The sequence below is a fragment of the Orycteropus afer genome, unplaced genomic scaffold (genome assembly GCF_000298275.1).
Source record: "Orycteropus afer afer isolate SDZICR_OR568_19922 unplaced genomic scaffold, OryAfe1.0 scaffold00024, whole genome shotgun sequence".
NCBI lineage: Eukaryota > Metazoa > Chordata > Mammalia > Tubulidentata > Orycteropodidae > Orycteropus > Orycteropus afer.
In genome coordinates, this window is record NW_006921611.1 from 14,663,474 (window position 1) to 14,674,935 (window position 11,462).

The 11,462-nt window shown below is 41.2% G+C and overlaps 1 protein-coding gene across 1 annotated transcript; it reads left to right on the top strand.

Moving 5' to 3' along the window:
• The first annotated feature begins 2,093 nt into the window (after window positions 1–2,093).
• On the top strand, window positions 2,094–11,043 carry POMK (protein O-mannose kinase). The gene is made up of 2 exons (XM_007935040.1): window positions 2,094–2,375; window positions 10,273–11,043. The coding sequence occupies exons 1-2, from the start codon at window positions 2,094–2,096 to the stop codon at window positions 11,041–11,043; spliced, it is 1,053 nt and encodes a 350-aa protein (XP_007933231.1).
• Window positions 11,044–11,462: the final 419 nt, after the last annotated feature.

Below are 11,462 nucleotides of genomic sequence, written 5' to 3' on the forward strand. Positions count from 1 at the left end.
TTAGCAATCAAGTGCCTTAGGCACTGTTAAAATAGATATGAAATATTATTTCCAGAAACTCTTTATCTAAAGCACTGCACGTGGCTTGGAAATCAAGGCTGTTTCTCTGTGACTTATATCCTCTAAACAAGAGTAGGTTATTTTATTCTTACTGATAGGATTTCAAGCAGCAAAATTTCTGAGAGTCTGTGATTTAGAGAACAAAGAAAGCAGCCATCATACAAAGAAGGGGGTTGTTAGGACCTTTATAGTTGCAGTGTGTCCTTAGGAGAAACAGTTTCCTGTTAACCTTGAGGCTGTCTTTATTGCTGTTATTCTAGCTTGGTGAACAACAGGGAGAAGGTGGGAGAAGATATCAAATAGTTGTCTTTGCTTGTTTTTTCTCCTGGCTGACTCCTTCTCATACTGCAGTGTCAGTGTCAATGCCATATTTTCAGAGAAGTTTTCTGTGACTGCTTCATACAGTTAGTTTCCTATCCTGTTACTCTCTGTCTTTGAACTCTCATTACGATTATATAATGATAAACTTTCTGTTTGTTTATTTTGTTTTTCCCACTAAGCTCCCAGAGGATAAGAACTCCATCTGTTTTATTCATTAATGTATTCTCAGTGTAGGGCTGGCCACAGAGTAGCTGCTTAATATGCATTGAATGAATGAGTGACCAGAAGACAGCACTCCAGGTAGAGGGAGCATAGTGGGACACAAAAAGAGATTAGTGAGAAATGGGGCTTTGAGACCAGATGAGCTGTCAGGGCTTCAGTGATGGAGGCCAGGTTATAGAAGGATGTCCCTGCGGCTTCAAGAGTACAAGAGACACCTAGGCACTAGGAGGGCCCCAGCAAGAAGGCCATTTGGATATTAGAGTTTGTCTGGCAGCACAGTTGCTATTTTTGTTTAACAAAACTCTTTTGGTACTTTGTGGGGCAGAGTGCTTTCCAACATTGACTGGTTAGTCTGGATGGAGACCTGAGATGAGAGAAGAAAGACACTTCTGGAAGGTGAGCCAGCCCTTCACATCTCAGGTCTCTCTGACATACATAGGAGCACAGGGCCAGCTCTATCATTACTAGACATTACTAAGGCCTGGAGGCACAAGGATTAAGTGCTCAGCTGCTAACCAAAAGGTTGGCAGTTTGAAACCACCCAGTGGCTCCATGGAAGAAAGAGCTGGCAGTCTGTTCTCCTAAAGATTATAGTGTAGAAAACCCAGTGGGCAGTTCTACTCTGTCACATGGGGTGACTGAGTCAAAATTGATTCAATGGCACCCAACAAGACATTACTAGACCACATGTCCCACTGCTGTCGCCAAATCCATCATCACAGTATTAACACACTTCATTCTGGTTCATAATTAGCCTCTGCCCAAGCACCTTGAGTGAGAGGCTCTTGCTGTCTAGGCTCCTGCCCCCAGGCCTTCCACTGTCCTGATCCCTCTACCATCCCAACAGCTGAATTGGTAATGCATGGCTCTGGAAGAACCTCTAGGCCCAGTTCCAACAGTAGAGCCAGAGTGTTTTCAGACTGGGGAGTGCCCATGCCTTTTCAGTGGTTGCATATTCCAAGCATCACTCTGGATCATCTCTCCAATCTCAACCACCATTATTCTAGCTCACATATTCATCAACTCTTATCATGGGTTATTGCCAGGGCCTCCTAACCAATCTCCCAGCCTCAGTCTCTCCCACTTCAAATCGTCTTTCACACCAGTGATGAATAGCCTTTGCTTGTTGAAAACCTAGAGTAGCTTTTGAGTTCAGTGGTAGACCTCTCACCTTCCATGCAGAAGATCTGGTTCTATTCTTGGCCAGTGCACCTCATGCATAACCATCACCCATCTACCAGCAGAGGCTTATGTGTTGCTGTGATGCTGAATAGGTTTCAGTGTTGCTTCCAGACTGACTTGGATGAGGGAGAAAGGCCTGGATATCTACTTCCAAAACTCAGCCATTGAAACACTATGGAGCACACTTCTCCTCTGACACACATGGGGTCACCATGAGTTGGAATTGACAGCAACTGTTTTTGTTTGTTTAAATATATTATTGCTTCTTGTTTCATTTTCTATTTTAGGAAATTGGAGGAGATACCAATATGGAAAAGAAATCCCAGGAGAGTAAAAAGGGTCTCACCCACAGAGAAGTCCCACCGGTGGTGGTGCTGCTGCTCGCCATGGCTCTCATGAATACACTCCTGTACCTCTGCCTGGATCAATTCTTTATTTCCCCTCAACATTCCACTGTGGACCCCAGCCACTGCCCCTTTGGTTACTTCAGAATGGGACAGATGAAAAATTGTTCACCATGGCTGTCCTGTGAAGAGCTGAGAACAGAAGTGAGGCAGTTAAAACGTGTTGGGGAAGGAGCTGTGAAGAGAGTGAGTTAACACTTTATTGTGCATCACTGTCGGCTTGCAAATGGGGTGGCCCTTCAGGAAAGCAAGTTGTCTTATGTGTTAAAAGCCATAAAGGTGCCTCTTCCCTTTAGCCCAATAATCTCACACCTGGTAATTTATCCTAATAAAATAGTCCAAAGGAAGGAAACAAGCTAAATACATAAAAGAATATTTTGCTTTGTGATTTATAGTAACAAAAGTAGGAACAGTAATAATAGAAGAATGATTAAATTATGGTCCAATCACTTGATGGGATGTTCTGCAGCCGTTAAGTATAGTTAGGAACCCCATATAGCAACATTAAAAAAAAAAAAAAAACTTAGGATGATAAGAAAACAACTAAAGGTAGCAATAGGAAAACCCCACCACCAACCACCACACAATTCATGACCACAAACATGAGATGTGCAGTCAGCCCAGCAGTCTTACTTTATTTCCTTAGTGATCTTTCCCATTCTGTGAGTCAGTGTTTTGGTTCTCTAGTGCCACTCTAACAGAAAATACCACAATTGGGTGGCTTTAACAAACAGGGATTTATGCTCTTACAATTTAGGAGGCTAGAAGTCCAAGTCCAAAGTACCAGCTCTAGGGACTGGGTAAAAGCCCCTCAGCTTTGGCCTTCAGCTCTTACCTCCTGCTCCCAACCCACTGAAGCTGGAGGCTTCTCTTAGCTCAGGCAGCTGCTCACTGCTAAGGCTGACAAACCCAAGGTTGACAAGTAAAATGGCACAGTCCCAAGATTATCAAGCAGTATGGCAGGGCACTAATTCAAGTCCATTAATAGTCCCAAGATGGACAGACACCATGCCAGGCCACTGCGATGAAGACTCAACTACACACAGGGTTCAAGCATGCCAAAAAGCTCAGAGACCTTTCACAAATCTGTTTTCTTATGTACTGGAAGTAGACCACATTCCTAAGGCAGCTACTCAGCTGCTCCAGTAGATTCCTCCATGGAGTTGATTACCAGTCTCATCATGGGGAATGACTGCATCCAGCTGCCCAGCCACTCAAAACCAGGCCCAGCCAAGCTGACACACAATCTTAACTATCACAGTCAGCTGTGCCTGGAAAATTTTGCACAGTATCCTCTGCCCCAGTCTCAGCTAGTGACCTTTTTTCTTAAGTTACTAAGAAAACAGAAGCCACCAGAATGAAATTTATTTCATCCTCCCACCACCAGATCCATAAACCCACCAGGTCAAGTATTGTCCTCTTCTCACCACCTCACTCTTGACGAGTCCTCATCATTCAGGGCTCAGCTCAGGTATCACTTTGTCAAGAGGTTACCCTGACCCCTAATCTAAACCTCACCCTACATGATACCTCTTTCTATAATTGTAATTGGGTGAAAGTTTACAGAGCAATTTTGTTATCCATTCAACAGTTCGTACAGATTTTGTTTTGTGGCATTAATTGCAATCCCCACTATGTAACAGCTGTCTTCCCACTTTCTCCCTGTGGTTCCCTTTTACCTGTGTCCTTCTTTCCTATGCATTCCTGCCTTCTGAGCTATCTCCCTCCACAAATTGTGCCCTTTCTATAGTCATCTTGTTTGTCTCTCTTATAAATGGAAGTTCAACAAAGACAGAAAGTATGTCCTCAGCCTCTAGCCCAGTGCCATAGAACATATTTTAGGAGACATAGGACAAAGGCTCCTTAGTTGAATCCTTACATAAGATAAGATATTGGTCTAACATGATGTCCTTAGCATATAACATGGTTCAGCTCCCCTTTCTCCCCAGCCATATATTTTGTTTGGTGTTTGGGATTGCCAGGGCTATTGTGCCTCCGTTGGAGCAACATGCAACATTGCCTCTAAAACTGCACAGCCTGGTTTGTGAAAGGCAGATTGACCCATTGCTTGCTTCCTTTCTTCCTTTTAATTATGAAAGCAGTATGTACCATTCAAACATTTGGTAGAAGTTAAGTACAAAGTAAAAGTAATTTGCCCTACTTCTTGCTCTCCCCATCCCAAATCTTCTTCCCTAGGGTTAACAGATGGGGACTCATCCATCTTGGATTTTTAAACCCAAGATTACATCAAAGGAGCCAGACACATAGTCTCCCAGCCAATTTGACAGTCATACCCATGTATTGGGGCTACCCTTTTTCTGAAACATAGATCTGGGGTAATGGTACAAGGGAGCAAGAAGATTATAGTAGCATCTGTTCTTCCAAAAGGTAGAAGGTCCATCCACACCACTGTGGACAACTATAGCATGATTTAGCAGATGGCGGTATGGCCCCAGGTGGCACTGAGTGCTTCCAACACAGTCTCATTCTGTGTTCCTAGCACAGGATGTTTGCAAATCACTGTTGAGAACTGGAGTGTTCACGATTGAATGGTTTTTTATTTTTAACTTTTAAAAATATATTGTGAAAAAATACCCAACAAAACATGCCATCCCTACAATTTCTACATGTATAATTCAGTGACATTGATCACATTCTTTAAGTCAAGTAACTATTCCCACTATCCTTTTCCAAGTCATTTTACCACCTTAGTGCCCTCTATGCAAAAATGCCCCTTTTCCTCCTCTCTCTCATCCCTGGTAACCACCAATAATCTTTAGTTTCTGGTTATTTCCTTATTTCGTATAAGTGAGGTCATACAGTATTTGTCCTTTTGTGACTGACTTACTTCCCTCAGCATGATGTTTTGATGTTTTCAAGATTTACCCATGTTGTAGCATGGATCAGGACTTCATTTATCTCTCTGGCTGTGTAGTATTCCATTGTGTGTATATACCACATTTTGTTTACAGTTGAGTGTTTTGTTTTCTTTTAAATTAAAGCAAAATACTTTGGAAAGCTATGAAATTTAGGTTGGATCCTGCCAGGAGAAGGAATTTGAGTCTTTCTCTTAAGTTACTTTGTAGCCCTCTAATTTTATGTAACCTTTAGAGGGATCTTAAACACCAAACCAAACCTGTTGCTGTTGAGTTGATTCTGTCTCATATAGACCCTATAGGACAGAGTAGAACTGTCCCACAGAGTTCCCAAGGCTGTAATTGTACAGAAGCAGACTGCCACATCTTTCTCCCATGGCGCTGCTGGTGAGTTTGAAGGACCCACCTTTTGGTTAGCAGCAGAGTGCTTAACCACTGTGCCACCAGAGCTCCTGAAGGATCTTATGTAAAGCTATTTTAATGCTTACAGCTCTCTGAAGGGCAGATGCTATACAAATTGTATATTTAAAACATGAAATAATAAAACAGTGTCCACTCTTCATTTTCCTTTGCTGGGTATGCCTCCTCATCTCTTGTAACCATGATCTTTTTTTCTCTAACTGTGCCTGTCCCTGGGTGACTTTGTTGGGTCACATGACTTCATCTATAGCCAAAATCTTTCCCCTGAACTCCAGAGCTTTCTTTCCATCTGCCTACTTCATATCTCCACTTGGATATCTGCAAGACTTTTTAGACTTAGCACGTCCAGATCTTCCCCTACAAAGCCTTTCTACTTTCTTCCCCCTCTCAGTGAATGGCAGCTCCATCAGACCAGTCACTTAGGCCACCAACCCACCAGACATCCTTAACTTTTCTCTTTCTTGCACATCGACATTCAGTTCATCAGTAAATTATACTGTCTTGATCCACACTTTGACCATTTCTCACACTTCCACCAGTAGTATCTCCCCTATCCAACCCACCATCGCCTTGTACCTAAATTACATCAATGGAAGCCTCCAAATGGTCTCTCTGCTTTCACACTCTTCCTGTCCCTGCCCCTTGGCTCCATCACCCTATTCTCAGCATAGCAGCCAGGATGCTGTTGTTAAATTCTAAGTCAGACAGTATCACTCCTCTGCTCACAATCTTCCTGTGACTCTTGTGTCACTGAATAAAGCCAGAGTCCTTTCAGCAACTATAAGGCCCTGTAAGCGCTGCACTGCCCTGCCAGCTTCTCTCCTCCAGTTTCCTGTTGCTCATTCCACTCCAGCCACCCTGGCCTTGTGATACTGGGGGCTTGTGGGCATGCTGCCACCAGGGCCTTTGCCCTTACTGTTCTTTCTGCCTGAGATGTTGTCCCCAGATTTTCATGTGGCTCATTCTCTTACCTTCAGGTTCTTGCTCAAACATCACCCCAGTGAGACCTTCCCTGACCCTACTGAAACTTACAAACCCTTCACTGATTTGTTTTTATCCAAAGCACATTTATAATGTCTCATTTGATTTATTGTCTGCCTGCTGTGTTAGAATGTGAAGTCCATGGCGAAAGGAGTTTATGTCTTTTTTTTTAATTGTTGCTATTAGATGCTGTTGAGTCAGTTTTAACAGACCCCATGTACAAGAGAATGAAATACTGCTTGGTCCTGTGCCATCCTCATAGTCATTGCTGTGTTTGATCCCATCATTGCAGCCACTGTTAGTCCATCTCATTGAAGGTCTTCCTCTTTTTCAGTAATCTTCTACTTTACCAAGGAGCTCTGGTGGCATAATGGTTAAAGCATTTGGCTGCTAACCACAAGGTCAAAACCCACAAGTCACTCCACAGAAGAAAGATGAGGCAACCACAAGGTCTGTGGTTAAAACCTACCACCTGCTCCATGGGAGTCTGTTTCTGTAAAGATTTATAGCCTTGGAAACCCTACGGGGCAATTCTACTCTACCCTAAAGGGTTGCTGTGAATTGGAATCAACTAGATGGCAGTGGGTTTAGTTTTGGTTTTTGGTCTGCTTTACCAAGCATCATGTTCTTCTCTAGGGACTGGTCCCTCCTGGTAACATGTCCAAAGTCAGTGAGAGAGTCTTAGCATCTTACCTTCTAAGGTGCCCTCTGGCTGGACTTCCTCCTAGATAGACTTTTTTGTTCTTCTGGCAGCCTGTGGTATATTTAGAGTTAATTGTTTTCTAGATTTTGCCTTTTAAACATTTATTATAAATGATTACATAGATAATATATAGAGTTTCTAGAAATCAATTAGCACAAGGCAGACAACCCTAAAAAGGGCAATGAACAGGCTTTCCACAGAAGAAATAGGAAAGTTCCAATAAAGATGTAAGTGGTCAGCGTTATTAATAATCAGAAAAACACAAATTGGAACAACAGTCAGATGCTTTTCATCCACCATATTTTCACAAATTGCAAAGATTGATAATATCAGCGTGACTAAGGATAAGAGAATAAGGTTCTCTCCCACACTACTGGTGAAAATGTCTCTAAAACCACAGGCCTTTGGAGGGCAATGGTGGCAGTACATATGCTTCATTCAGTAAACCATCTATTTACTTAGCTTATAGGATACTTGCCATATGCTCAGAGGTGTCAGTATAAGCCTTTTCATTGTAGTATTGTTTTTAATAAGAGAAAAGGGAAATAATACATCAAGTCTTTAAAAATAGATCACGTAAGATCTTATTAAAGGGCTATACAAAATGAGAGAACTACATAGTAATCTGAGAAAAAGAGTCTAATCTGCTGCAACAGTATCCATCACAAATTTTATAAATTTTTATTATACTTTTAAAGATTAAAAATCTATCTTCTGTAAAGTCTTAATGAATGTGTAGCAGAATCGGCAGTATACCCATACTATGAAATATTATGCAGCTTTTAAAAAGAATGACCTAGATTGATCAATCTCTATATCTATCTGTCTATCTACAGGAAAGATTTCTGACGCATAAATAAAATGAAGAAAGCAAATTGCAATATGATATGTATGTTATCCCATTTATGTAAAAGCAAACCAAAATGCTATTTTATAAGTGTACATTAATGCATGAAAAGCATAGAAAATGTTCTGGGACGATACCAACCAATAATTAACGAAAGTTTCCTTCAGGTTGGGAGGCAATGTAGGGCTGGGGATGTACTCTATATCATTCTGTATTTGAATTTTTGCTAAGGAAAGTATTCATGGATTAATTTTAAATTAAGAAAGAAGAAAAGTCTATTAACTGTTCTCTCCAAATAAGAGAGTTCTGGGAAGTGTTAAGAAGCCACTCAGAGATTGCTGGGAAATGACTAAGACAATCTTTGTGTGAAGATTTAATGTTGGAGATTTCAAATATTTGTGAGTGATTCCAAAGACAAATAATACTTAGTAATCTTTCGTTGATCTGAGGCACAAAGATGAATCTGACATAGGCAAGGGTACAGGGGGAAGTCATGTGTCCAGTGGTTGAGCCTCTCCCATTATTTACAGCTGACTCTGCAGGCACAGCTTCCCTAAAGCAGTCTGCTACTGCTGCTGGTGACCATAAGGAGGCGGGTCTAAGGAACTGATACATCTTAACCAAAAGAAGACTTTGGATTACAGTCAAATATCAAATTCAGTGGTGATGCCAATCTATGGAGAGAATGTGTTCAACATGAAAAATAAGAAAAAACTGTTCCTGAAACTTCTAGTGGATATAATAGCCAAATATTAAGGACTTTTAATAAAAATTATGATCTATAATGAAATTTCTCAGAGAAGAGCTTAACAGGTTTCTGTCTTGGAAGTTAAGGCTCAACTGTAGTTATTTGGGTTTTATCATAACAAACCTCCCTTCTTAGACCCAGAAGAAATCTTCAAAGTCTTCTAACTCACCTCCATTTTGTAAAATATTTCTGAGTTCTTTTTAAAAATGTTTTTAAGTGTGAAAGTAATATATATTATAGAAAATTTGGAAACATACCAAAAGGATGAAGGAAAAAAAAAATATCACCCAGAATACAACTGAAGCATTGTTCCATTTCTATGCAAATTTAGTTTTATCTTGTTTTATACAGTTGGAGCAGTCAGTATTGTGTAAACACTTTTGTATCCTTTTTAATTTGTGGTATTACTTTAATCTGTTACAAACTCTATAAATATGTCCATTTTGATAACCACATAATATTCCATTGAGTGAATCCTACCATAACTTACTTAACTACTTCTCATTTTTTGATGGATGGGTAGGTCCCAGTTTATGCTTTCATAAATAGTGCTTTATTTTCATTTGTAGCTCTTTTGATGCATCTCACATTATTGCCTTCAATAGGTTTTAGATATAGATGTTAAAGGCTCTTGATAAGTAATGTAAAAAATTGCTTTCCAAAGCCTTTACTTTAGCAAAGAAGCAGCAGAAGCCCAGGGAGACACAGCACAGCTCACTAGGGGAAGAACAAGCCTGGGCAAGGATGACTTTCAAGCCTACTTTTCTTCTTTCTTTCATCATCTGTCTTCCCTCTTGGGATTTAAGCAAAACATCAGAGGGTCTTTCTTTAATTATGCTGCTGCCTGCAAGCTTTTCCTAGCTTCTGTTAGCTGTGTACTAGGATGGATGGGTCTAGTGAATGTATAGTGTGTCAGCTCCTGCTTTTATAGCTGAAGTAATAGAAAAGACAACAAGGTCGTGTAAAAACCTTTTCCTTGCTTAGAAATATTTCAATTTATAGCTTACAATGCTACTTTTTAAAATCAGTGAGTAATATGTTATGTGTCATGGTCTGGGCTCAACTCATTTATGTAGGCTTTTGGGACTTGGACTCATCCACTTTTCCAGTCTTCTTCCACCCTCTTTCTTCTCCCCACCCTTTGTGCCACAGCAGTTTGAAACTGGCGGTCTTTTTGCTGCTCTACATCCACCCTGCAATTCCTGATTATCTTTTAAAGGCCAACTTCCAGGAGCCTCCCCACCAACTACAGTCAGTCAGTCTTCCTTCCTCCTCCCCTGAGCCTCTTTACACATGGATTTAACACTTTCCACACTGATTGTCAAATGTTTGGTCATAGTCTTTGTACCTAGAATGAAAGCAACTCTATGGGATGGATCTATGTCTCCTTCATTTTCATATCCTCTGCACCACATCTGGCAGTTAGAAGATATTTGTAGAGTTGTTTCTCAGCTCATTCATTTAGGTGGAAGTTTCCAGTTTGATGTTCTCATATGGCTTTGTTTCAGGTCTTCCTGTCTGAGTGGAAGGAACGCAAAGTTGCTCTCTCACGGCTCACCAGTCTGGAGATGAAAGATGATTTCCTCCATGGCCTGCAGATGCTGAAGTCTCTGCAGAGTAAATATGTCGTCACGCTACTTGGTTACTGTGAGGATGACAACACTGTTCTAACTGAGTACCACCCCTTAGGTTCCTTGAGCAACCTGGAAGAAACCCTGAACCTTTCCAAATATCAGCATGTGAACACCTGGCAGGCGCGGCTGCAGCTGGCCATGGACTATGTAGGAATCATTAACTACCTGCACAACAGTCCCCTGGGCACACTGGTTATGTGTGATTCCAATGACCTGCGCAAAACACTCTCTCAGTATTTGCTGACAAGTAACTTCAGCATCGTGGCCAATGACTTGGATGCCTTGCCTCTGGTAAACCACAGCTCCAGGATGTTTGTAAAGTGCGGCCACAGGGAGCTTCATGGGGATTTTGTGGCTCCAGAGCAGTTGTGGCCCTATGGAGAGGACCTGCCTTTTCATGATGACCTAATGCCTTCATATGATGAAAAGATTGACATCTGGAAGATTCCTGATGTCTCCAGTTTCCTTTTGGGGCATGTAGAAGGGAGTGATATGGTACGATTCCATTTGTTTGATATTCATAAGGCATGTAAGAGCAAGACTCCTGCAGAAAGGCCCACTGCTCAGGATATTCTGGACACTTATCAGAAGGTTTTGAATTCACTCCGAGATACTGTCATGCCTCAGACAAGAGAAATGCTATAATAATCCATCCAGTCAGTGAAGGGAGGCATTTAAGGTTGGAGTGCAGTAGTTAAAGCAGTTCTACTCTAATGGTGGAGTTTTTTGCTTGGGCTTAGGATTTTGTTGTTTTGCAGTTTAGCCATGTGGTTCTTGATCTATACCCACATTCACATTTGAGTGTTCTGCTTCTCCAGGTAGCCTGGACTGAAGTTACTGAACAAGAGCAAAACTAGATTTGATTGAAATCTGGCTTCATATTTCTAACTCCAGTTGCTCCCTGGTGAAGATGCAAGGAAGCAATGACTCTAAGCAGGTATTTGAAAAAAGTAACAGATGTTGCCACAAAGAGGCTGCACCTACCCCAATAACTGAATTTATAAGCTTGTAAAAAATGGACACATAGAAGATACTTAGATGGAAGGATTCATACAGTAGTTGTC